General features: G+C 40.1%; 1 protein-coding gene across 1 annotated transcript; it reads left to right on the top strand.

Annotated features, from left to right (window-relative positions):
* The first annotated feature begins 530 nt into the window (after window positions 1–530).
* Window positions 531–24,311, top strand: TRMT11 (tRNA methyltransferase 11 homolog). The gene is made up of 13 exons (XM_059468393.1): window positions 531–781; window positions 2,176–2,241; window positions 3,003–3,076; window positions 4,292–4,373; window positions 4,472–4,564; window positions 5,591–5,725; window positions 7,332–7,488; window positions 12,036–12,116; window positions 12,741–12,905; window positions 14,239–14,311; window positions 15,024–15,155; window positions 18,337–18,457; window positions 23,717–24,311. Exons 1-13 carry the CDS (start codon window positions 707–709, stop codon window positions 23,846–23,848), a joined length of 1,386 nt encoding a protein of 461 aa, XP_059324376.1. The 5' UTR covers window positions 531–706; the 3' UTR covers window positions 23,849–24,311.
* Window positions 24,312–27,699: the final 3,388 nt, after the last annotated feature.

The following is a 27,699-nucleotide window of genomic DNA, read 5'->3' as shown; positions in this document are numbered from 1 at the left end:
AAGCCCAACAACTTTAGCACATAAAACACAGAACATGAGTTCAGTGCTGAGCTGGCCTGGTCCTAATAAACAGCTTACCAAAATCTGGATAAGATGAACCTTTAGATCAACACAACAGCGAGACCAGTGAGTACGGGATTATAATTATTAAGACTAGATATTAAAACAAAAGATAACCCGCAAGACAAACCCCTTTTTGCCCCTCTGCCGGACTGTCACACCTCTCTCTGCCCCTTTCCTGGGAATGTGTTTCTCTACCTGCTGAGACACCCACGCCGCCGGCGCTGACCTCCTTCCCACGGAAAAAGGAATGCGACTCCTTTGGCGTCTGTTAATTCTTAATGTTATTTAATGCTCCAGATCCTTAAGTGTGGCCGGGAGAGGCCTCGGCGGGCCCCTGACAGTGAAACACCCCTGAGCGAGCGTGTCCCCAGTGTACACGGAGTTATTTATAAACCACACGCAGGCACTGCTGCGCTGACACGTGGCGTGCGTGATAAAGCACACCCAAAGTATAACTACCAGGAGGATGGGAAGGAGATGAAGTGAGCACTGATTCCTGAAGAGTTCGCACAGCCCCGTGTCCCGCTCCGGGCGCTGCAGGGGCCGCGGGGGTCTCTCCGCCACACGCCCCTTCCCAGGCTCCTCCCACCGCTCCCGCCCTTCCCTGCCGGCGGCGCATGCGGGAGGCGGGGGATGGCCGGACATGGCGCTGGCGGCCCCGGCGCTACGGCGCTATTTGCTGCTGCTGGCGCAGGAGCATCTCGAGTTCCGCCTGCCGGTGAGCGCTGCGCGGGACCGAGACCGGGACCGGGGCCGGAACCGGGACCGGGGCTGGGACTGCGACCGAGTGAGGCGCTCTTCTCCCCTCTCCTCCGGGGCGCCGGGCAGCGCGGGCCCGGGTGTGCCGGGGGAGCCGGACCCAGCCGGGGTCCCCTCTCTCCTGGAGAGCCGGGGCTCGCAGCGCACGGCGCCTCTTCCCGCGCCCCTGCCCGCGTCCGACCCCCAGGCTCCCTTTTCCCCCTCCTGCCCCAGGCTCATGGGGAGCCTCCGCGTGGTGGCTTTAAGGCAGCACTTTACTTGCCGCTCGCTTTTCCACAGCCTCTGGCGCTAGGAGAGGTTGCCAGCAGAGTACCCGGGGCTCCATGAGAGAAGCGGAAGCTGGGGTTACAAAAATGCTTTCAAGTCTTGGCTTTGGTGACTAATTTAGAAGTTTAAGTTATCCGTCAGCTCCCGGCAGCGTGCCCTGGGTGCAGGAGCGGCTGGAGCTGCTCTGGGCACATGCCAGGGCCTCTCTGCATGCTCTGCCCGGGCGCTGGTGGAGTCACTGCCCCTGCCGTGTGCAGGGGAAGACTCAGTGCCATGGTCCGCTTCACAGGGTGATGTTCCTTCGTCGATTGGACTGTCACATGTTACAAAATGTTTAACGTGTCTTGAAGTTTTTATTTTTCTTGTTGTCATTAAGGTTCTCTTTCCTATTTGCTTTGTGGGACTGGAACCTGAGTTCCATTCGCGATCATCCTAATTTTTCTTTAGGCCAGGTCGTCGGATGAAGTAAAAAGAAGATGGTACATGTGTAACACAGAACGTTTTTCTTTTTATCACCAAGGTTTGGTGACACTTGGTGATACAGCTGCTGAAGGAAGCAGAGCCATTTCTCCTTTCTTTTGGTGACTGCTCAGCTTGTTTGGTTTTGTGATGAGCAATGCAAGGAACTTGATTTTCAAAAACTTAATGGAACAAGCAGGGACAGATTTTTTTAGTCAGATGATCTGCTGATCCTGGCCGTGAGTCAGTGTTACTACTGAAATACCACTTTTATGTGAACTAGTCAGAAAAATATTTCAAGAAGAGAGTGGATAATATTGTGAGAGTGTAGGATTGAACAGTAAAGATTCTGATGAAGGAGAATATATGAAATGGTGGGGTTTAATTACTGAAATTTTCCTGACATTTGCCAATGAATTTTGAGAAAACCTTTTATAGCAGAGATGTCTTAATGTTCAATTAATGAACAGTGCGTACAATCTGAATTTATTTGTGAATGTGTGCCCTATCCACCATCTTATTAGAATTAGAATTTATGTCATGCTGCTTCTTCTCTTTTCTCTTTTTTCCCTTTTCCTTTTCTTCTTTATAAGATTCTAAATCCTGGCCTTTATGTTTTCACTGTAGGAAATAACATCATTGCTCTCCCTTTGTGGCGGACAGTTCAGTGGTGAGCAGGAAATTCGTGTAAATGTAAGTGAGGACCAACTATTTTACTCGAGTGTGTGTATGGTCTGCAAGTATGTTCTTTGCAGTATTTTTGTTAATTGTAGGCATCTGAATAAATATTGAAGTTTCTTAGGAAATTCGGGAATCTTCCCAAAACTGACTTCTCAGTTTCAGTAAAGAGTCAGAACTCTTTACTGAAAGATGCACAAAACAGAACTCTTTAGTAAAAAGATGCACAAAATGCACCTCAGGTTGTCTTCAATTACCAGCAGGAAAGAAAGCAGTGCCACCTGCTGGGAGGCTCTCCTTGCTTTTTAGGAGAGCTAAACCCTGAGAACACTCAGCAGCAGTTTGGAGTTGGTGTTTGTCTCTAAATCAGTGAGACGCTGGAGGAGTGCAGTTAGGAAGCCATATGATTCAGGTCTCAGTGCTTGGCTAGAGAATGTTATTGAGATTTAGTTACTGCTAAACAGTAACAAGGTATTTCCAATCTTTAGTGGATGAATAATCAAGAGAAGAGCAAATAATATTTTACCAAGTCAGTTATGTTGGAAAAATTAAATACATAACAGAATTTCTCAGACATTCAAGCTGAGTAAACAGTTTTTTCTCAGATTAATTATTTTACCCCCACATTCTCTGTATGATTAAAGGTAACATGTATTTTTTATTAATTTTTTAAATCTTCTGTATGCGTGTTCTGTTTTTATAGAACAGAACTGTGTAGTTTTGTAATTCATGTGACATCCTAGGTATTTGCATGACTTACCTTCTCTTGATTGCAGTCTCCCTTTTGGATTCTCAATATTCCTTCGGAAGACATGGCAAGGGGACTAATGAAGCGGACCGTATGTGCAAAGTAAGAGATTAACAATGTTGTAAATAATAACACAAGCAGTGGAATTTTGTTCTAATATGGCAAATATAAATTTTGTATGGAGTCATAAAATAGTCTCCGATTCCCTCTAGAATTGAGAAGGTGCTACTGGAGCCTGTAGGACTCCTGTAGGACTGATTATGTAGCATCCCTGTCTGTCCTCTTTACTCAGTGTATGATCAATTCAGGGTCTCAAAATGGTGTTCTTCACTCCAGAGACAGCACTTGTAGTGTCACTCATGTTTTATGTGCCTTGTATAATGTTGAGTTAGTGGCTTTTTCTAAAATATGTATGGAATTGAAAGATAAAACCAGTGATTCATGGAAACTGACAATCGTGGAAGGGAAAGGTTGTGTCACCCTCCCTCATCTGAGTCTTCAGCCCTGACTGCTGCAGCAGAGTCCCTTCTAGGAAATTCAAGAGCACAAGGATATGCTGGAGAGTAATTGTTCCAGCTGGTAATTTTTAGAGGTGTCTGAATAGCATGCAGGTATTTCCAGTGAGGTGTGTGAGAGAGGCCTTGAAGTATGGTTCAGGATGAGAAGCAGCCTAGGTGTGTTATGTCCCTCTGACCATACTAAATTTGGGGTGCCTGTGCTGTGTTCTTCAGAGCTTGGTCTCCTCTGCAGAACGTTGCACAGTCCCTGTTAAGTGCTTGATGTCTAAGCTATTCAGTTTTACCTAGAATGACTTGGGCTCTCCACTCTTGCCTAAAGAGTGGAGCACTGCACTTCAAAAAGCAGCTGCAGGGAGCTCGGGGAGTAAAATGTGACCAAACAGCTTTCAGATGTTCTGCACGCTGTGCACTCTCAGCTAATGTATACTAATTCTATGTACAAAGCATAACTAACCCATGGCTTATTTTTTCTGTCCTACTGCTGGTTGTGGGGAGATGTGTTAGTTTTAGAATAAGATCACTGGAGTACCTCCATTGCACTGCTAATCAATATGAAAGGCTTTGATGCTTTTGGTACATGTTACCAAACAAAGAAAAACATCAGTGAAATATCAGCCTGTAATTAAAAAGACTTGTTACAAACAAAAATTAAAACATTTATATAGAATTAAATGCCACACTTCAATACTCCATGAATTAAAGCCTAAATACATTGGCCAAGTAGGTTAAAAGGAATAAGTATCTGTAAGGCATTTTCCCTACTCTATGTGATTAACTTGCAAAAACTTTGTAATTTCAGGTCTATATTTGAACTGTGGGGCCATGGAAAATCTGCAGGGGAGCTCTATGCATCCTTGAAGAACTATCCAACAGACAAGATGGTATAAAAATAAAGAATCTGGATACTATGGTTCCTTAAGCCCAGTGAATAGCCCTGCATCTGTACTAATTAAATGTCTTTGCCTTTTATTTTTTTCAGCTTCCATATCTACAGTCAGACTCTACTTACAAAGTACACATTCATACATTTAATAAAACACTGACCCAAGCACAGAAAATAAAAAAAATTGATGTAAGTAGATGGTTAAGAAATCTTTGTTTCGTTTAATCTGTTCATGTTGTTCTTATTCCATGCTATCAGTATTATTATTATCAGTATTTAGGTTTCTTCAAGATCTTAAGGAAGTTTATGGCTTATGTCTTATCAGGTCTAAATGAGATTTTTGTGTCTGAATTAGCATTCTCTCAAAATTCACAGGTTTTTTTCTCCCCCTCTATAAACTGACTATTTAAGGCATATACAATGCCAAACAAATAGCACTAGGTGGAAATCTTTTCGGGAAACCGAAGCTTGCTGCTGAGAACTGTAAGATTCAAATGGCCAGAGTTAGGTTCTAAATTTTTGGAAAATCTGTTACTTGAGCTCTTTATTAGAGTTTTGTTGTTGCGGAATGTGGAACAAGTGACTTCAGCTGCAAGCTGTGGATTGTGTGCTGATCTCCTGTTCTTATCTGTACTTGTGCTCTCCTCCTAACTATATCAGTATTTCATTTAGGACATTTTTCCAAATTACTGTTTATTTCTGCTCTTCCACATTCTATTTTGGCACCTGTTTATTCAATTTACTTCATTTAGAGAGACTGAAATTATCTGTATAAGTAGTAGCTATTTTTCCCTGTTTGTTCAGTTTTTGTGTATATGAAATAATGCTAAGTATGTAAACAATTGTAGCTGGACATCACTGAAATTTCACATCCTATTGTTCATCATAATTGTTGTTTCTATCACTTGAAAATTGCATAATTAATATGCACAGTTAATTTCCTTGGAAGTTGAATTCTGTTCAGATTATAAAAGGTATTGTGGTTCCCAATTTCTAAACCTTAATCATTTGAGATATTTTTGTTTAGAAGAAAGGCATTTCAAAAAACCAGTGGAAATTGAACTTTTAGTACTAATATACCATTTCTCACAAGTGAAATTGTGAGGGTTTTGCTGATTTTTTTGTTTGTTTGGTGTTTTTTCTTGAGGGGGAAGGTACCTATTTAAAAACAATTGACCCTGTTTATTTTTGACTCTGTTTTTCTTTATTGTATAGGCTCTTGAGTTTCTACCATTCAAAGGAAAAGTAAATTTAAAGAATCCAGAACATGTATTTTGGATTTTGGAGGATTATGGAATGAACCCAAATGATGTTCCAGAAGAGCCCATTCATCTGTATTTTGGTAGATGGGTGCGTGAGCATGTTTGCTTCAGTTCTTGCAAGCTTGTATTTTCAGGAGGGTGTACTTCAGTTTAAATGTAAAAGTGTTTTGACTTTAATAGAAGGAGAAAATACCATTGTCTGAATTTGTCATTGCATAATACTCTGAAGCAAATCTTGGAAGTTCTTACTGTGACTAGGAAAAAGTGGCTTTAATGAACAATTTAGAGGTGTAAAAAATGAAGTATCTGGAAACACACCTTTGTCTTGCCATCCCCTGAGAGGACTCAGCATAGCAGGGGTGGTGTGTTACATTTTTTTGGACCTGGCAGTAGCTGAAAGCCCCTGTTCCAAACATAGAAAGATGTACAGAACTGTAGATGGCTTGTGGCCCAGCTGAGTGGCATCAGCCTCACTGGAGCATTCTGTAAGTGCTTCAAGTGATCCTGGCAGGCACCTCCTTGGAAAGGTGCAGACTGATCCCTGAGGCTTTGGACATCAGTGAGTCCAGCCCACAGGCAGGCACCTGCCCGAGGGAGCACCAGCAGTGCAGAAGGAACCAAGTACAAAAACCATCTGTGGTCTTCACTACAAATGTTCTTGCCTGCTGGCCATATGCACTCTAAACCTGCTGCATTATTAGGACATCCTGAGGAAATTTGATCTGGTCTTTTATGTTTCTGTGAGGGAAAAGTGGTTCCTCAAAGGATATCTCCCAGTATGACACTAGCCACTGGTGGGAATATGTGCTTGCAGTGCCCTGGGTGGAGGGCAGCTGCAAGGAGGGAGAACCACTGCAGAGGTTGTGCAGCTTGTGTTACAGCCACTGTTAGAGATTCAAGCTATCTGTTAGGGCCTGTGAATATCCTCCATGCCTGTGATTGATGTGAGAGCACCCTGGGTTGTGGTAATGCTGCGAAACATTGCAACTGTTGTCCCATCTGTGCTGAATTCCTGAAGTGTTTAAAAATGAGCAAACCAACCTGAAGAAATAGGCAGGTGTATTTTGTTAACCCAGTAAGACTGATGCTGAGCGAGGTGGAGGGATAGTGTTGGATAGTGTTTGAATGTGTTTTGTTTCAGATTGCTTTGGTCTTCTCCAATGTACTTAGGAAGTGTGATGTAAAAATGCCAGCATTTGGTCTTTGTTTGCTTTTCCCTCAAATTCTCACCTGTCAATGCTATTCTAAATTTGGATTTTGAGTGGGACAGAAATGCCAGTGAAGAAGGAAATTCTGTCTGACTTTAGGCATCCCTGTGTGTGCATGCATGTCTTAACGTGCGTGTCTAGTCCTCATATTTTTGAAATCCTTTTAACTATGAGTTGCCAGGAATTGTTTTTCTGATGCTTAGAATAATAGCAAAGTTACTCTAATTATAATTTCTTATAAAGAATTTTCTCTCTAAAATGTTTGTACATTTTTAACCTCTGTCTTGAAGAATTTACCCTGGTGTTGAAGCAAGATATCTGTTGTTTGGAAAGAAGTCTGTCATATTTTCAGACATCAGAAAGCAAGGTGATGTGTTACAAAGTGAAGTTACCTGGTTTTGGATGGTGTCACTAAAGAAAGTGTGTCAGTGTGTCTGTTTATACCTTGTATCCAGGATCTGACAGGGGTTTTAAATGTTTCAACAGATTGCAGATGGCCAAAGAGAACTCATTGAATCCTACAGTGTAAAGAAGAGACACTTCATTGGAAATACAAGCATGGATGCCTGCCTCTCTTTCATCATGGCAAACCATGGGAGAGTAAAACCCAATGACATCGTATATGATCCATTTGTTGGAACAGGTATATATATAATTTTTTTTTTTAGCTGGTGGGAAGAACTGGAATATTGTGTTAGTGCTTGCACTACTCTTTTACGTAGTGTCATGAGCATCAGATATTTGAGATGATACCAAAGGCAAAATGGTGTTTATAAAATTATGGTTTGTTAACCTGAAAGGGATTTTGGAGGAAGGAGACCAAATTCCAAAGATGTAAACAGTTTATTTTGCGCTTTTAAAAGGTCTGTCTTCATTGTTGGGTTTTACACCACGTGGCCTAAGCACCAATCCGTGTGTTTCATGGACTGCTTAAGATCAAAGTGACCAGGAATTGGAATTTGGCTAAGCACTTGCTGCAGTCACTTTTGGGACATTAAGAAGCAGCATTTTAGAGCTGGCTCTTTAGGGGAGTGCTGAGGGCATTTCTGGTCATACAACACAACATAGCAGTAGTGAGGTCATGGCAGCATTCCATGAGGAACACTTGGTTGTACACAGCCTGTGTTCAGGATATTATTGCTCACACAAGGTACCCCTTCCCCAGCTGAGCTTTCCTTATCTTAGCCAGGAGGGGGAGCTTTTACTCCACATATTGCTGTGCATGGCACTGAAGTACTTTTTGCCTCAGGGAAACTCAGCTGTATGTGAAATAGCTGATTTAGTGTGTCAGCTTGTGCCATATAATTATAGCAGAGTATATTGTGTTAAGCTACCTAGAGTAGTTTCTTCCAAAATGTAGCAAAGGCTGTGTTTCTGTCCTAGATTCCTAGAATCAAATTGTAGAGTATTCTGAGTTAAAGAGAACCCATAAGGATCATCAGAGTTCAACTCCTGGCCCTGCACAGAGCCATCCCCAAGAGTCACACCATGTGCCTGAGAGCATTGTCTAAATGTTTCTTGAACTCTGTCAGGCTGTGACCACTTCCCTTGGCAGCCTGCTCCAGTGCCCAGCCACCTCTGGGTATTTTTTAATATCCAACCTAAAACTTTCCAGACACAGCTTCAGGCCATTCCCTTGGGTCCTGTCACTGGTCACCACAGGGAAGAGATCAGTGCCTTCCCCTCCTCTTTCCCCAGCAAGGAGGCTGTAAATTGTACTGTGGTCTCCCCTCAGTCTCTCCTTCTCCAGGCTGAACAGACCAAGTGACCTCAGCTGCTCCCCATAAATCTTCCCCTCAAGGCCCTCATCTTCTTTGTTGCTCTCCTGTGGACACTCTCTAATAATTTCATCTCTTTTTTTGTATTGTGGCACCCAGAACTACCCCCAGCGCTCGAGGTGAGGCCATCCCAGCTTACAGCAGAGCAGGACAATCCCCTCCCTTGCCCAGCTGCAATGCTGTGCCTGATGCCCCCAAGACAGGGTTGGCCCTCCTGGCTGCCAGGGCACTGCTGGCTCATGTTCAACTTGCTAAACTTTAGTCAAGGTGACCACATGTGAAATGCATAAATTTAAAAATACTTATATTAATGGGAAGATTGAGAAAAATCTCTGCAGAGAAGTTAGGGACAGAGAAGACTACACTGGTAGGATAAATTCTTATTAGTATGTGTCTTCTCTGTGCCATAGAAAAAGAGCATGCATATGATATTTTCAGAAACAGAAGTGTTTGGTGAACTCTGTGTTTTTATCTTAAATTTTATTCTTATAGGTCCTGATTTTTTTAATGCATAATATCATCTTAGGAGATTTTCTCCTCTTTGTTGTGCTTGTCCTTTGAAAGGTTCAGGAAATCCCTCTATTTACTAGCAGTTGGTTTCATTTTGGCATCTGTGGCTTTTTGTCTTATAAAATCTGCTAACTTAAATCACAAAATAAAGTCTCTGAGAGCATTCTTTCTCTTGGGAGTGAAAATTGAAGAAAAAAATGAAGGGTAAAGACAGAAGAAGAAAAATCACATAAAAATGATAGGAAGCTATGGAAATTCAGGATAAATGTTGTGTTTCAGTTTGAAAGCTAACATACACAAAATCCTCCCCAAATTGCCTAGTAGTTTAAATTATAATTTAATTTTAATTTTTATTTTTTGTTAGACATTTGTTATATAAAGGGTAGAGATGCCGGAGATACTGGGTGGCATGCCATTTGTCAGTAGAGTGTATTTATGACTAAATAACAGTGGCTTTTGCACTTACTTCTTTTGAGTAAACCCCAGGAATTTTGGTTGTCTCTTCAGAAGATTTTGAGCTTGTCAGTACTACAGTGCCTTGTCACTGGAGTTTCTGGGAAGTGGTTTGGAGTTGAGAGTGATGCAGTCATTTTGAGCTGATGGGTTTAGAAAAATATATATTCAGGATCTGAGGAGCATTTTGAAGAACTGCAGTTCAGATTTCTTTATTAGTGCAGCTTTGTTATCTGTCTGTGTTTCTGCCTGTTTTTTTACACTGATAAAGTGAAGAGTAAACCAGTAATAAACCAATAGAAGACCAAACCAAAATGGCCTTGCAAAATGGTTCTTGCTAGTTGCAAACAAACTGGTTTTTGCTGCATGAGCCAAACCATAAGTCTTTCACGTTAGTATAAGAATGGACAATTGGCAGTTTTCCTTGGAATATAAAGTGCTCTTTGAGCAGGCTGGCTTTTAGAAGACTTGATTCCCCTTTTTATTATCAAGCAGAATTGGAGTGGCCAAGACTGTGTTTTTAACTTCCATCCACGTTTAGATATTCTTTCCTCTGTGTTGGGCAGAAGGAAGCCTGGAAGCTTCTAGAAGAATAAATCAGGTCTTTTACCTGACTGTTTTGTGCTTCCTCCTAGACAATCAGTTCAGGTTATCTCATTAATCTCGTTGATTGTTCTTTTGGAAGATATTTGTGATACTGCATAGTTGTAAATGACAGGATGTTTTTCTTTGACATCCTGGAGGACCAGACCTCGTCTGTGCTGAAGAGGTGGAGAATAGTGTGTGGTAGAAGGGCATGGAGCTCTGTGCCATCATCATTCTGCTACAGGTCACCAGGGACAGAGTGATTCCCTGATTAACCCTTTCATATACTGTTCAAAGGGCTGGCCATGTAAGAGTATGTAAGTATCTGTGCACCTTCTGTGTGAACACAATTGAACTAGTACAAGCTGCAATTTATTAAAAGCTGTAAATTCAGGATTTCCAAGCTTCTTTTTTTTTTTTGCCTGTAATTAAAAATATTCTTAGATGGGCAAAGGACTCTCTTCTTACTTTTTTTGTAGGACTGGGTGGTATGCCATACTTGGGGTCAGGGCTAGCTAAATTTGTCTTGACCCTCTGGATGTACTGCCCATCTGTTCTGAGGGATTGCAGCCAAGAAGGGAAATGGGTGATTCCTTTGGGGTGAGTAACCTTGTTTTTCCCTGATCCATTTCATGAGAAAAAGCAGAGGAATATTAAAAGTTTTTTTTGTTCTTCCTCACCTTTGGTTTTGGTAGAGTTCATTACCATATGGTGCAGAATTTTCTGGTGCACACAGGGCACATTAGGGATTTGCTGGTGCTCAGGACAGTGCAGCCACCTGGGATGCCTCTTTCCATGCTCCTGGTGAATTGGAGAACTGGTGTCACCCCCTCAGCCAGCTTGCACATTGTCAGCCCTTCATCCTGCAGCAGTCATCCCCTTTATTTAGCAGGACTGTTGACATCAGTGGGGTTCGCAGCCTTGTTCTCAGTTCTGTTCTGTTCTAAACCATTCTGGTAGCCACAAAGTTTCTTAATTAATAAAGACTTGACCACACAGGTATCTGTCCATCTCCTGCAGTCTGTCCGTTGTTTCATTGGAAGCTGTTAAAGAGTTAATGGCATTTATTCTTTTCTGTGAGCTGTTCAACTGTTGTCAATTTCAAGGGGAAATCACACTTTTGGTATGGTGTTCTTTTCTTTTTTAATTAGGGAGGCCTGTTGCAATTGCAGTAATTAAAAAAACTGGTTTTATTACAAAATAAGTGCTACTGACAAAGCAGGCAGCCTACTCACAGACAAATGATATGTGTGTAGTTTTCACACTTGAAAACTATTGCAGAAATGTTTTTGATATTTATGTTTACAGTGGAGATATTTACATTTGTAAGGCTCTTGACCATTGTTTCTTACAATATGGCAATAGCCACCTTACAGAAGTTTGATTTTTGGACACGGTTAAAGAAACTGACTTTGAGAACAGACACAGTAGAACTGCCATTTGTTTGGTGATGATTTTTCCAATTGTTTGACAACAGTTTGAAATTCTGCTCCTTGCAAAGTAGAATCAAAAGTTTTGGTTCATGTAATGATTAAAGGATCTTACTGCTTAAAATACAGAAAGCCATAAACAAAACTCCTGAACAATCTCCAGAGATGAGGAGTGACATAGGGCACAGCAAGATAAGGAAAATCATCTAGAGCAGACAAAGGACTTAGTGTTATTATGTCTGATATAATTACATAGTGATTCTAACTGGTTGATAGTTCTACTTCTTTTTTTGGTGTTTGTTTTGGGTGTTTTTCTTTTCCTTGGGTCTAGTATGCTGCTGTTGTAGGCTCCTGAAGTTCCTGAGGAAAAAATCCTAATGCAGGTGACATTTATGACAGAAGTTTATATTTTGCCTTTTTTCTTCCCTGTCTAGGTGGCCTTCTGATCTCCTCAGCACATTTTGGGGCATATGTGTGTGGTACTGATATAGATTACAACACAATCCATGGATTAGGTATGTTACATATTTTGAAGCCACTGAAATCTTACCCCCTGTAATTTAAGAAGACTGATAGTAGCAGATGATGCTTAGTGGATTTTAAAGCAGCATTAATCTTTGCAGGATTTATTTGGTCATGCTTAGTTTTTATTCACCAATTTACATGTATGCTAGTTAAAATATTATCTTACTTTTAAGCTGAAAATATTTTTGAAAAAGAATAATGAAGACCAAAACAAAGTTCCAAATAATCATTACCACAGCTGTGTGCTCTTTTAACCCCTGATGTGGGAAGCTCTCTAAAACCTAAGCCAGGAGCCCTCATCTCACTGTTCTCTGCAAATACGCAAATTATATTTGACCTAGTGGGCAGGGTTGTGACTGGTGGATGGAGAGAGCATCTTGCAAACCAACATTTTTGTAAATGTATTCTTTGGCACTCTGTGCAGATGGTGCAGCAGAAATTTTCTCTTGTATTTTCAATTTTCATTACTACTTGTGAAGTTTTGACAGGTTTTTTGGGTGACATTTGATTATTTTCCTTTAATTTAAATGGTAGAGTATATGAAAGCTCTTCTTATATAATAGTTTCTTGAGTATGCTTTTTTTTTACCCTTTCCATTCCCCTTCCCCTCCCAGGCAAGGCAAGCAGAAAAAACCAGAAATGGAGAGGGCCAGATGAAAATATCAGAGCAAACCTCCGACAGTATGGTTTAGAGAAATACTACCTCGATGCGCTGGTTGCTGATTTTTCAAGGCCAGTATGGAGAACAGGGATGTTGTTTGATGCAATCATTACAGACCGTGAGTTTGTTACTGCCTTTCCTTGCCCAATAACAGTGACTGAAACATTACTGCCTGTGTACACTGATGAAATGCCTGGGCCAGTGCTCAGGTCTGCAGCTTCCATGTTGCTGAAGATGATTGTCGAGAGCAGCACTGTGGAAATTGGATCTGCATTTGATGTCTCTGCATTTATTTTAAGGATAGTTATTAATGTGTAACAAAGCTGACAATAACACTTTCTCCCATGGAGAGCATGTTATGTTCACCAGCAGAAATAAATGTGGCTGAAAATCATCCTTTGAAGAAGTCTCTTTCAGTAAAAGCATCACATTATTGATGCATAGAGACTTCTTACCAGAGTGGTCTGTGTTGCTGTTGGCAGCACATTGGAGTCTACCATGCATCTCTGATGGACTTTGAGAGACTTGTGTTAATGCTTCATGTAATGCTTCCAAAGAGAAATTTTAATGTGTTTCCAATACACTTAGCTACTGGAAGCAGGAGTAGTTTGAAAGGATCCTCTGCTCTTTTAGAAACCTATTTACTGAACACTATTTGTCTTGTAAGAGGGAAAAGAAACTAAGGGGATAAAGCAAGACCTTGATACAGCAATTTCTGATCTCAAGTGCTGGATTTTACAATGACACACTCATATTAATTAGGAATAGGAAGTGTGACTTTTCTTTGTGGGTTGCTTGCTAGTTTTTATTTGACCTGTTCAACAGCAAGACAGTGTAGAATATTAACATGGACTTAGAACTGAGTGTGAAACCATTTCTAAAACTTCTGCAGTGGTTACATTGGTGCTTCTGTGATGCTGAAACAAGTCTCACAAATTAACATACAAGTAACTGCGTTATGCTATTAGAAATGTGCAAAAAACATATGAGAAAAAACCTTCTCTGGTTCTTATGTGTGAGAATTACCCTTTGTGTAATGTTGCTGGGAAGAAATTCTGATATACTTAATTTCATTTTAGAAAAGGTTAGTTAAGTGCTATAGGGGACATATTCATGTCTGTCAAACAAAAAAGGATGGGATTATTTATCACATGTTGGAAATCTAAGGAATATCTTTTAAGAAACAACACATCATTGTCCTGTGTCATCCAGCAGTCCCTTACAGCTGAAGGGATTTCTTTGAAACAGTTTTAAAATAACTTTTTGGAGCAAGAAGCACTCAACAATCTTGAAGAACTTTCCCTTACTGACTTACTTCATAAAAGCTTTTCATTTTTTTGACCTTGCATAAGCCACAGTTTGTGCACTGTTGTGTATGTCTGGTGTAATTGTGTGTTATTTGGACAAAGTGTGAGGTTCTCATCTCTGCATTTTGCTTGTGCTTTGTCTAGCACCATATGGTATCAGAGAAGCTCCTCGCAGGATGGGATCACAAAAGGAAACAGTTAAATCAGTTGAAAGAAGGTAGGGAAGCTGTCTTGTCTGCTGTAGAATATAAATATCTTAATGGAAACCCAATTGCAGCTTTAGAATGTTTGTTACTTCTTGGTTGGCTGTCAGAAGTTAAAGAATGGTAGCAATTATTGTTAAAGAGGAAAAACCCTTTTTGTTCTGTTTGCAAAACCATTCTGTCACTTCCTGAAACCTTCTTGGTTGTGTTTTCCCTTGTTCCTTGTATGTGTTCAGATTTTGACTCCTATTCCTCACCTCTTTGAGCCACCATTAGCATGTATTTCCAGAAAAGTTCTCTTTGATCCCTGCAGGCTGCGAACTTACTCCAAAATGGAGTACCTGTAATTTTACCTTTAACTTTTTTCTTCTGCATTTTCTCCTGCTCATTGCTTTTCAGAGATGTCCCATGGCTTCTCCACTGCCTGGCCTTCCTTGCCTACTGCCTTAATTTCCTTTAGAAAGATTCTGTGCAAAATAACTATTGCCAGCATACCTGTGGTGCTTTAGATTCGTCTTTAGTACATGTGGAAGTCAAAGAGACAGGGAGGAACTTGTGAAGTTGTATTCCTCATAGTAGAAGTTGTACTCCTGCATTGTCTTAGGTAGCTTTGCAAAGCTCAGAAAGTGCTTTTGTGGCTTAGTGCATTTTTTTAAAATTACTATTATTAAAAATGTAATTTTTACCTGTGCTCTGTTTGCTTACACTTGTATGTTTTTTGTTCAGCACAGAAAATCACTTCTTTGTTTCATCCAGTTACCATCTAAGTGACATCTTTTTTGACCTCTTGAAGTTTGGGGCAGAACATCTGGTGATGGGAGGAAGATTGGTTTACTGGCTGCCCATATACAGGCCTGAGTATGTACTGTTGAATTCTGCTGTGTTGTTTGTCAGAAGGGATGCTGCATTCTCTCTGTGCTTTCCTCTGGAACATAGTATATCTGGAGCTTCCATAGTACCAGCACTTAAGGGAAATGCCCAGACTTTGTATTTTAAAACTTTTTATGAGGGAGGCCACATTTTGTAACAGAGCTTTTGAATGGAGATAGTTCCTGACTGTTACCAAGCAGAAAATGCCTTTGCATATCATTGTAAATGCATGTCATGTGGGTTGAGATGTAAGCTTAAAAAGTTAGACTTTCAAGGTGCAGATAGACTTCTAAGACAGTAGGCTGGTATTAGTGTGTGTTTCTGCTAAAGTAGTTGATAGAGGTGTGTAAAAATCATCCTTGATTCTTTGGGGTTTGGCACTACTGATTTAGCTTTCTTGTGAGAAATAGAAGTGAAATGACCAAGAGATGGCAGTGAGAGGCAGGAACATCCGAGAGCAGCCCTGTTAGGGACGAGAGAGGCCAGCAGAGACTGCAGGATCTGTCTGCTCAGGAGTGCAGCCTGGGATCGGAGCTGAGTGCGTAAGGAAAACCAGCTGTTCACATGCCTTATTTCAGCATCTCCTAGATTCGGTTTGAGGGGGGTTTTTGTTCTGTTTTTGTAAAGATTTTTTTACTGTAAAGTTAGGAGTTGATGTACAGTAGCTGTTTCAAGGTGTCTTCCAGATACAGATGTGCTCTGAAGGTAGTTTCTACAGCGTCTTATATTTCTATGTACAGTCCAACTGTACTGTTATATAAAGTGGTGGTTGTCCCTAGTTTCACTTGCATATGTCTTGGGGTAGTCCTATATATCTCATGCTGTTTTGCCAATTTGGAAATCAAAAGGAGCCATTTCTGTTGCATGCTTCTGTAACAGGAGAGTGCATTTAGTAGTTTGTATTTTCTAGTAAATGATAAAATTGATATTTTAGGCCTTTTTTCTCATAAGACAATTCAGAGACACAGCAATGAATGCCATTCATAGTATTATAGCAGATTTTCATGTCAATAAGATCTCTTTGGAATTACTGAATTTATTTTATTCATCAAGATAACAGTATTTTTCTTTCTGCTCATTGAACTTTTGTAAAAGCATACTTCCTCACTACAGCAGTGTAAAGTGTTTCACTTCAGATAACTTGGGAACTGCATATTTGGGATCAGCTTTAGTTGCTGTTTTGGGGAGGTCTAGTTGAGATGACTTTTTAAAAGTGAATTTGTACATCATACTATGACTTGAAATACTAAAGTTGCTAAAATTAGCATAGAATAGTAGGATAGTCACTTTATTTTCAGCTGTAATAATGAACATGGGGCATTAAAGCAATTAAGTGGGGAGAAGAGATTTTTTACTAACATGTTGCATTATCAAATATCCCTTGGCAACACCTGCCTTGAGTTTCATTATTTTAGATCTTTGTATATTACCTTAACAGACATCCAATCCAATAGTTTCAGCTTTAATTTCAAATCATTGCTTCTGTATTTCTTATTTGACATGTTTCTGAGTTTTACGTGAAAGAATGTAGAAATACATTCATTAATGCTAACAGAAAAGGCTTTTTAACAAAGTGATAGTGATCTCTCCCTCTTCAAGATAGCATCTCACTCCAGAGTTTACTCTTTCAGTCAGACATTGAAATCATTGTTGAGTCCAAATTCTTCTAATTCCATTAAAGTCAGCCTCCTGTATGATTATTGAGAGGAACTTTTTAAATATTGTGGCCAGGTGCCTACCTTTGTAAAAGAAAGACCGTTTGGTGGTACTGGAATCATCAAAAGTCTTGTGTAATAGAAAAAGCAGTTGAGAATTAATTTCATTCTTCTTTGCTAAAGCATGTTCTGACTTCATCTAGCTGAAGCAGATACTTGTTTCTACATGAGAAATGACTGAAAAGTAGTTTTGTGGTCTGGAAATTTTGGAGGAAAGCAAAGAGGCAGTATTGTTTGGGTTTTTTTCTTATTTGCATATCTGTATTTGGGATTGAGTTACTTGTTTAACAGCTCTGTGTTATCTTAAGAAATGCCAAGTTTTGCGCCAGCACCTAGACAGATCCTATTTTAATCCAGACCAACACCTTTGCTTTCATTCAGAAAATCCACCTCTTTACAGGAAAAATGTCAATCTCCTTTGTACTTTTAAAATTCAAGTCATAGATGCTAAGTTGTTTGGTTCTGTTTCAGTGTCTGACTTCTGTTAACCCCCAAACACTGGAAAATCATAGGAGTAGGTGTTTTGTACAAAATCATACCTAACAATATCAGAACCCATTTTCTGTGTTATCTTTTCATAACTATTACATGAAAGCCTATTACAAAATCTAGGAATAAATGGCTGATCTATGTTTCAGTATATAGGAAGGCCATCTCATATTTATCATACTAGCTAGGTTAATACTTCTTGCTGCTCTAGTCCCCTGCAAAGTTCTTAAATCTTTAAATTTCTCTTTCAGCATTTGGAGAAATAGAAGGATTGAAGGCAATTTAGAGAAAGCACTTTCTATGTAGAAACTAGTGTGTTTAGGAGGTGGGGCATTTAAAACACTGTAACTCTTGCTTCTGTAGATAGTAGCAACGTTGGTTTATAATTAAATCCTATCTAATGTTAAATGATGGTGGATTTTTTTTTGCCATTAGAAAAAGTAATTACAATGAGATAAATTTGTAATACCAAATTTTGAAGTTCAGGAATGTTACTGTCTAATAAGAGCTGGCTTAATAAGATTTGAAATTGAATCGCTGTGATCTCCTTTTAGGGAGCCAGAGTAAAGTCTCTCTCAACTTCATATATGTTGACTGTGGAAAATATCTTTAAAATCACAGCTCTAAGTTGTTGTTCCTGGTTGGCTGAGGTACTTTGTACTTGAAATTATACAGGCAGGACCAGATGTACATACATTAACCTAATTTAAATACATGCAGAAAATGGGGAGAGTGTCTCTTTACTGTGGGGTTTTAATTTATTCTACACACTGCATGTCAAGATGATTGGAATATATGATGTCAAAACTCTGAAACAGCAATATCTGAATTTATTTAATCAGGTTAAAGTGCATAACAACTTTCAACTGTGAACCTTTTTTTGAAGTGTCTGTAATAATTTTGTTTCAGATGCAGGTCTTTCCACTTCATGAGCCTACAGCACTAAGAATGATTATTTCTTCCAGATACACAGAAGAGATCATTCCCCGCCATCCGTGCCTGAAACTTATTAGCAACTGCGAGCAGCTGCTTTCCAGCCACACATCAAGGCGCCTCATAACCATGGAAAAGGTGAAAGAATTCAAGGTAAGCCTGAGTTCTTGATCATATCGTGTAAAATAGTAGCTGTTGTGTTCGTGACAAGTTCGTGCTATTCAGCATTTGATCCTTGTTTCTGTCACACTTTGTTTTTTATGATCAGAGTTAGAGCTTTTGTAAAATTGAGCAGTGATTTAAGGGACTGTTCTGGTTTTGGTTTCTTCCTTTTTATTCTCAGTTTTTTGGTAAACTCTTCATCCTGAAAAAGTCCCTTGATAGTGTGAAAAAGATCTTTGAACTTACGGTTACTTGTAAATCCCATCCACAGAGACTTTGCCTTAATGCCTAAGTTTTCATTGATTGCAAAGTGTGTCTCAATGCCCAAGTAAATACTAAATATCTTTGTGGGTCTTGCAGTACAGGTAGACCTTATTTAATTCTGCTACTTCATCTTTAGAGTGGTACATTTTATTCTTTGGAATAATATTGAAATTGTGACAAGTACAGTAAAGCGCACTGGATCTTTTTCTGTTTTTGTTTTGTGACACACTAAGTGCCTCTCCTGAGGCATTGGGACCAGGGAATATGGCATTCAGATCTCCTTTCCATTCTTGCTACTTCTTTCTCTTAATACTGTTAAAAGAAATGCTAAACACATGTGAGGCAAATTCTTAATGAAAATGCACGCAGTGAGAAAGTGTTTTCAGTGCATTGCTTGTCAGCTGGAAGAGCTGTTTCAGATGGCAGGAGATGCAGTCAGGCTGCTGTGTCTGTGTGGTGCTTGCACTGCTGACAGAGGGTTCAGTGCTGCCTTCATAATGCTCGTGGTGACTGCAGTTCTCAAGCAACACCTGAACTTCTCTAAACACTCTGTGTGGAGCTCAGCCTCGGAGCTGCCAACTTCACCAGTAGCAAACCAGCAGGGTAGATGATGAAAGTTTCTGACATGTGCGTCTCAGGGTGTTCAGGGAGGTTTTTGACAGCAGTTTTATTGCTACCAGTGCTGTAGGGTAGCATATTTTAACCTAAAAAATATATCAGCCCTTCTGCAAGCAGACTTGCGTCATTTGTTACTCTCCTCTCATGCATCACCTGTTCTTCAGTTCATGGATTGGCAGGTTCATGTCTGGAAGTGCTTAGCTCTGAGCACCTGAGACTAGCTGGCAGGCTTACTGCTTAGATAAGATTGTGCAAGTGCTTACATTCAGTATTCCAGATGTGTGTTAGATAATTTAAAGATACCAGAACCCATGTGTTGTTTCTGATGATGCAAAACTTGTCTAGAGAACAAAATTCATATTGAATCCTTAGCCAGTGCCTGCTTGGTTTAGGACCTTGTTTTGGTGTCTAGGATTTCCCCACGCCAGTGTCCCTTACCTGGAACATGTTTTTTCCTCTATTAATATCCTGAGCAACCTTTGAATTGGATATTTCTTGCCAGATAGGACCATAAAATTCAGTAGTTATACTTTTGCCTGCTTTTCTTTTTCCTAAGTGAAGGAGTGAATTTTTATGGATATACCTAACATTTATGTTTCCAGACAGTTCCTGTCTGCATTACTAAGCTGGTTTGTAACAGGCCCTCAGTTGCTTTTTAATTCAGCTTAGTGCAGGGCTTGCAAATGGATGAGAAGTGTTATAAATCATGTTACTGTTACTATGCAGATCTTCGGTTTCCCCACTGTCTGCCACCAATAAGGAATTGCAGATTTCACAGCAAATTTTGATTTCACTATTAACACTTTAAGTAAACTCTTAACTGGAGATGAATTCAGTCAATTGTTGAAATTGGTGGTGCAGTTTGATTGGAATGGTTTGTAATAAAAAGAAGATCAAAGTGAAGGCAAAAAGTGAGTATGTATAGGTGAAGTATTGATCTATCATAAGCATGAAGATCATTTGTTCTATTAAAAACCTCATAAACCTGGTATATAACTTACTGTCTTGTAAGCATCCAGTCTGTTCTTTTTAAGTTAATAGTGAAATTGTGCCAACTGGAAAAGATTTCTTCCTGAACTCAGTGTTGATATGAATATGCGCTTCCAGCATGTGCACAATATGAGCAGAAGACTTTTTGGTTTTTTTAATTACCATTTTAGACAACTTTTGCCACTGTTCCCCCAGCACAGCATTGACCCCAAAATGCACACTCCCCTGCTGCATCCCCCATGGCACAGCTGCACACTGTCACCCCAAAACTCAGCTTGGGTGAGGCAGGGGCAGCTGCAGCCTCAGCCCAGAGCCCTGTGTTCCTCCCTCCCTGTGAGGCATCCCACTTTTTTAATGCCAAGAGAGATGCCTAGAAATGATGTAGTAAGATGTAACAGAAAACTTGACTGAAGGACAAACTCTGAGCATATGATTGTCCAGCGAGGGACTGTAAAGCACCAGGCACACCAGGCACACACCCCTGCTGAGTGGGTCAAGCATTTCCATGTCATGTGGTCACTCCAGAGTTGTTACCGGTGTAGAATTTTTCCTGCTGAATTTAGCAGTGTTTGTTCTGGGTGTATGACCCTGCTGTCTCTGGTTTGGTAACTGCTCCTTTTTGTTTATAGCTGTATAACATTAGCACAAGTGGTTTCTATAGCTACTGTCCAGCACCAGATGTGGAGTGGTAGGAAACAGTGATAAGGTTAGGAAGACTTTTTTTAAAAACAAAAACTAAATGTGGGTAATTACCTTGAAGCTGGACTGGGACATGCTAGATGAATAAGAATCTTTAGAAAGTCACTTAATATTTCCCAAGATTTAAAGAAAAACATTTTCTTGTTATCATTCAGCATCCCCTTCTCTTCTGTCTCTTCATTATTTATTAGAGATCTCTAAAACCTATTTTAATGTTGTCTTTAAAACAAATAAATTGTTAAGGGGGGTTTTTTAACAAGTTATTTTCTCTGTAGAGTTAAATGAAGCCTATCCCTGGTGTTCAGATTGTACCCATTCAGCTCCTTGATACACAGCAGTGTAAGTTAGAATTTGTTTGAAAGTCCTTAGTCTCTGAAATCCAAAAATTTCAGTTACTCTGATCAGTCCTCACACTGCCTTTAGAATTCCTTTGACTAGTAAATCTCAGTAGTGACTGGTATCCCCAGGTAGTTCAGGATTTCTTATTTTCTTTTCCCTTTTTTAAGCAGCAATTCCCATTCTTGTTGGTGTTTGTTTGTTTGTTTTTTTTTTGGTTTTTAAAGCAATTGCCATATTTATGGTAGGGAATGGAACCTCTTAGACTGGAATTATTGTGATGTGGGCCAGGAACTTCCTTTGTAATCTCTCCTATGAAATTCATGCCTGACTGCAGATCTCTCATTTAATGAGCAGTGTTTGCAGAGCTCCTGATGAGGCCTGGATTTTTGAGATGAGATTCTGCTGTGGAGTGGTGCACCAAACCTGTTTCCATCTGGTGCATGCGGATGCCTCTGTTACACCTGTGCTCTGCTTGAAGTTTGTTCTTCTACACAGCACATCCTCTCTTTGCCCTAACCAGCTTGGTGGTGGAGGAAAGGGCATTTACTCCTTCATCCCTTCCCCAAGAATCGGCATTTTGTTTCCTATAGAATCAAGATGAATGCTGTACACATGCATGACCTCTTAGAGGTTGTGGGGATTCGTTTTTATCTTAAGAGTATCTTTGATCTATGTATCATTATTCATTAGGGTCAAATATCCCATCCATTTCTCAAAATAAGTGAATTACATAGCATTCTTGTTAAAGCATCCCAACGATATAAAAACGTATGTTTATGTCAAAGAAGGATTTCTGACCTGGAATTTCAAGACAAAAGTGCTCTTTTTCCAAGAGTGGCTGGAGAAATGGATATAGGCTGGCTGTGAGAGGAGTGTGTCTTAAATCCTTCTTATTTCCTGTCTTTCTATAGTAATTTTGTAATTTTCGTTTTTTTCACAAACCTGTTAAAAGCCTGTTGTTTATCAGCCTGAGAACAGTCATGGAGACAGCAGTCTCTCACAGGTGACCAAAAGACAATAGATGATACTGTGCCTGCATTGGGTTTCCTGAAATAATTTTCTCCTGCTATTTTCCAACAGTGCAGTATTTAAATAGAGCTGCTGCTGGTGGTGGTGTACATGCTTTACATAATAGATATCTACATGGCACTGAACATTTAGCAAGTTAATTTAAGCTGGTGTCACATTCCTGATATCTGCTTTTGTAGCAGGTGAGACCTTCTTTGAAGCAATATCTCGTTGTGTCCAGAAGAGGGCCCTTCTACATGCACACGAGAGTCTTGCTTTGTTGAAAAACCTTTTCTTTCACTCCCTTAGAATGCTGATCTCCGTAGGTGAAAACCTGGAGAAGGCTACAAAAGAGCTGAAGGGAGAGATTGTCCTCTTGGATCCTGTGCATCCTTGCATTTTAGTACTCTTGTAATATGAAAATATTGACTAAAATCTACTTCCATGTTTCTACTGATGCTAAAACATTCTGCAGTAACTTTATTTTTGAATGTGAACAAATAACTAAACGTTTTAAGGTAGTGAACCAATGTCGGTGTTACTGCATTGGTTAAAAACCTGAGAAGAAACACATGGCCGAATAGAGGCTTGGTTCTGTTGTGTGTTTGTTTTTATTTTCTCCTTGTGCTGTTCAGTTGTTCTGTGTGAGGCTCCTTCTCACTGTTCCTTCCTGCTTTTGAGTATAATGAGAAACTGACATCACCCAGAAGCATTAAACTGTTTTTAGAAGTTGCCATCAGTTTTCTTTAACACTCAGATTAAAGTTTGATGTAATGTTTATCTTAGAGCGTTGCTAATGTTAGCTGACAAGTATCTTAATTGTATAAAGCCATAGTACATGATGAACTAAACCTTTGTATATACAGTGGGCCAATTTTCTAAACTGTGTTTTTGGCTGGTGTCAAATAGGTATTATATGTGGGGATTTACTGTGTCAACTTTAACTTTCAGAAATACATGAGTGTTGCACAGAAAAAAAAAATCTCTGAATGTGCTTCAGTAACTGTAGGAACTCATTTTACCATTTGTGTTCCTCTTCTGTTTGTGCCTGCCTTCCACAGACCTCTGACTGACTGAATTCTCCTGAAAATATTTTTTCTGGAAAGTGACCTGTGTGGTGCATGGTACCTGTGCTCATTTGGTTGTGTCAAGGTGGGATTCTGGTGATGTCAGCTGAGACATTTTCAGTGACTTAAGTGTGTGCTGGTGAACTGTAAAACAAAAACCTAACTGCCTCATAGTTTGAAAAAGTCTGGTTTTCAGCGTTTTTTTTTCAATACATGCTGAACACACTACCCTCAAGTCTAATATTTGTCTTCTGGTGCCATGCAGGATCAAGATGAGAACTCTTACTTGTTGGATGGCCAGTATATGCCCTACAGGGGACACAATTCTTTCCGTGAGAAGTATTTCAGTGGTGTGACAAAGAGGATTGCCAAGGAAGAAAAGGACAATCAGAAGTAAAATATTATATAAACAGCTTAAAGAATGAGAAAAGAATGAAGACCGTGTTTCTTTGTAAGGACATCTGGATATGAACATTCATTTGGATGCTTCAGAAAAATAAGTAACTGCTTTTAATTTTAAAACAAGATGAAACCCGCAACCCAGGTTGGGAGCAGTTCTTTTTAATTAGCTTTGTTTATAGCAGATTTTATTGTACAAGTTTTTTGAGTCTTATTTAATTTATATTTGTACTTTCAAGTACTAATGATGATTGACTAAAACCATTATTATTGTTCTTTCACCATTAACGTTTACAAGAAAGTAGTAGTATTATTTAGCTTCTTAAACTCTGAACATCTGGCTGTTTTAAAAACACGTGGTGGTGATCAGGGATTGCTGATTAAGAAGATCATTTTCATTTGTTTTGTTTTTTTTTGTAAATGGTGTACAATAAACCAAGGTTGGCGTGAGGTTTTTTTAATTCTTGCATGCAGTAATTGCTCATATCAATTCCACTTGCACTGGCTGAGGTTGCAAGTGTTTAAAACAAACAACAAACACAAAGAAACTGGGCTCATGCACACCCCACAAAAAGAAAAGCCTCTGTGACCTGACAAACTTTGGAAGGCCTATGAAACCCTGTGAAGCCTGTCCACATCTGAAGCTCATCTGTACCTTGGATTTGCTTTTGCATTCCTAAACCTTGACTCTTGGTAATGCCAACTGTCTTCAATTTTTGGTTCAGAAATCGATAGTTAAACCAGTAACAACAACAGCATAAAATCAGTAATGGTTCCCTAATGGTATTAAGTCTAATCAAATCTTTGAAACCAAGGCTGTATTTGTTAAAGGGCAGACTTTGCTGAATCCACACCACGTCCATCATGGAAATACCTCATTTGAAAACCACTAAGCCCTTTAATTCAGGATGTTAATGGCTCTGCTCAGTTTGGTGGTCAGATATGGTCACGTATCTTGGTCTGCGTTCACCAAGCAGGGCCCTGGTGCACGCATCTGCGCTGCAGCCAGAGCAGCCCGGCTTCTCGGTTTGCTGCAGGTCGCTGACTGTGGTCATGTTAGTGTCTGTGTAGACCATAATTTTTAAGTGCCTCTCCAAGGAAGGCACAGGTCATTGTGTGTATCTGATTGAGTTCATTAACTCAATTTGCTCTTCTGTGTATTGTGGTCCTCAACTGCTCAAAGCTTGCAAACTCAGTGACAACTTAGTCTGGCCTTCTGGCTCTAATCTGTGGTGTGTTAAAAAGTTCTCAAATAGTGATTTATTTTCTGTGTTTCCATTATAAATCACTTTGTCCTGACACTTTTAACGTCAGCCATATAATAGTCATTCTGGACTCAACTTGGAGCAAGATCAAAGCTCAAAAAATTTTTCAAATCAGAATTTGAATTGATCATTTTCAAATATTACATCAAAAACGTACTGCTTCTGAAAACCTGTCTGCATTTCAGCATTACAATTTAGCATTCATCTTCTATTACTTAACAAATTAGTTTCCCTTCTTCATAGGCAAGGAGTTTTTCTGGATGTATTTATTATGCACTTAAAATTCCATTTTCGTGAAAGTTACCTTACACATGATCTAAGTGGCTGTACTAGAGGTAAGGTAGTGGCAAATCTGGCTCTGCCTGTTCAATGAAAATGATTTAGTTTATTTCTCCTTTGCCTGGTCCAACTTCTAGTCTCTTAAGCAGTGGTGGTGTGGCCTTTGTTTAGCAGTCCATACATACCAGCTCTGTCATTACTGAGGGATACTGTTTTGAACAGAAACTGTATTTGGGGTACTGCATCAACATTGGCTAATCGGAAATCATTTAGAATTGAAATCAGATGTTCAGTCTCTGCTGATCCCCAACTTTAAAGCTGACATTTGGAAATGTTCCTCATCTTTAAATTTCTCCTTGCTTAGTGTGCGCGCTCCAGCCTGTCGTGCGTGCAAACTTCCAGAACACAGGGGTTTACAGATCCAGAGCTGTGACACAGTCCTGGCGCTCTCCCGGCCAGCTGGCCTATCCTTTCGGCAGCGTTTGGCCATCAGTGGCCGCGGCTCCTGGCACTTCCTTTCGCTCTGCTTCCATCCAGTCTCTTTCCATGAGGTTCCAGTTTCCTGTCCCTGGCCAGGAGATGCAATTCATGAGCCTGTGCTGAACTCATGCCGTTGTCATTCTCTCCTTTGGGGTGGTTTGTGCCATTTTCCAGTTTTTAGAAATAAATGTTATTTTTGGAGTGCTTTGTTGTGCTGCGGCAAATTGGATGGAGGGAGGAGCTGAAAACGGCTGCGAGGTCATATGGGCAGAAGCTGTCTCTGGCTATGGAGAGCAATTTGTTGAGGCAGCAAAACAAAGAGCTCCCTCTTTTTACAGGATCCCTTTACCTGGTGGTGGTGTTCTGACTGCAAGCCTACCACATATCTGTGGGAAGAAGAAGGGGAAAATAGTGGAGATAGATTTTCTGTGCATTTACTGTGTACCTTACTTGCCATCTCTCTCTAATACTTTTTATAATTAGTGGCCAATTTGACTGAGTTGGTTTCATGAAGTCTTACAGATAACAGAGCTACATTTTTGTTGAAATAGGCAGAGGGAGTGAAGAAGACAATCTCTTCCAAGGAAAAGGCTGTAATACGAGTTCAACTCTCATTAAACATCAGAGAACCCACATGGAAACAAGACCTGGACAAAAGCTCTAACCAATTCTTTTTGTTTCTGCTGCTACAACCAGTGCTGGCGTTGCTGCTTCTTGATCTTCTCATTAAAATAAAGAGACACAAGTAAAAGCATACAAAAAAGCTTTTTTAGTAGGAACACAAGGGCCTTGGCTGAACTTCCCACTTCTACTCAAGCTACGAGGCAAACTCACAGAAACTCAGTAGCTTTTCCTTATCACTGAGTCAGGCAGATGTGTTAGCTTGGTGAACTTCTCAAGGATAGTGCAGCTCTCCCTGTAAACCATCCTAAGAAACTGGTGTCTGTTAATGGGAGGACATCAGGGTCTCTTCCAGTAGAGAGATGATGTCCCCACACTGGACATGGGCTTTCCAACAGCAACTCTCTATCGTTGGTTTTGGTGGGCCCTTTATTCCTCTCTGCCTGTTCTAGAGGCCTGGAAGGCTGTGGTGGGAGTCCTTAACAGTTCAGCATATCTTTCTGTTAGACAAGCTCTCAGTGTTGTGACTTAACAAGGTCATGGGTGTTCATATGCACCACAGCTGCCAGAAGGCAGGCAGGTTTTTGTGAGTTCTCAGTCAAGGCTTACCTGTCCAAAATTACTGAAAAATGGTGCTAGGAAGATATACCACGGGCCTTCAGGCTGCTTTGATATTGCTTAAATGTAGCAATGTTATAGTGAGGAAATGCCTTAATAATTCTGAATCTTTGCTTTTCTTCTAGCTCTGCTTTTTAAGATTTCTTCTTAATGTTTTTTTCCATGTCTCCAGGACTATTCCACAACTTTAAGGTCATCAGCCAGAGAAGGGTATCACAGAGTGGTGACCCTGTGACTTTGCACTGTCTTCTGGCCACAGGTTTTCCACAGACAAAAATGTACATTTAGAGCAGGGAAGAGGCACGGGGGTGATACACAGTGGTTGCAGGTTTCCCTGTTGGACAAGAAGAGCTCTGGGATTATTTGGCAGGTGTTTCAGCTGCTGGCTCAGCTCCCATCACCACCATATTTCTCTTTTCTGACTCTCCACCCCTTCATAGAAGCTGGGAAGAAAAATTTAATATGTTCTTTCTTTGCTGTTTAGTTTGGTTTGCAGTTTAAACTGAGCTCCAGAGTTGAACAAGGCTGTCTTTTCAGTCTGGAAACTTCTTCCTAAAAAAAATAGAGTTGTGGGTACCCAGGAGAA

The sequence above is a fragment of the Ammospiza nelsoni genome, chromosome 3 (assembly GCF_027579445.1).
Source record: "Ammospiza nelsoni isolate bAmmNel1 chromosome 3, bAmmNel1.pri, whole genome shotgun sequence".
Classification (NCBI taxonomy): domain Eukaryota; kingdom Metazoa; phylum Chordata; class Aves; order Passeriformes; family Passerellidae; genus Ammospiza; species Ammospiza nelsoni.
The sequence above is the reverse complement of the archived record's forward strand: the minus strand, read 5'-3'. Positions and strand labels throughout refer to the sequence as shown.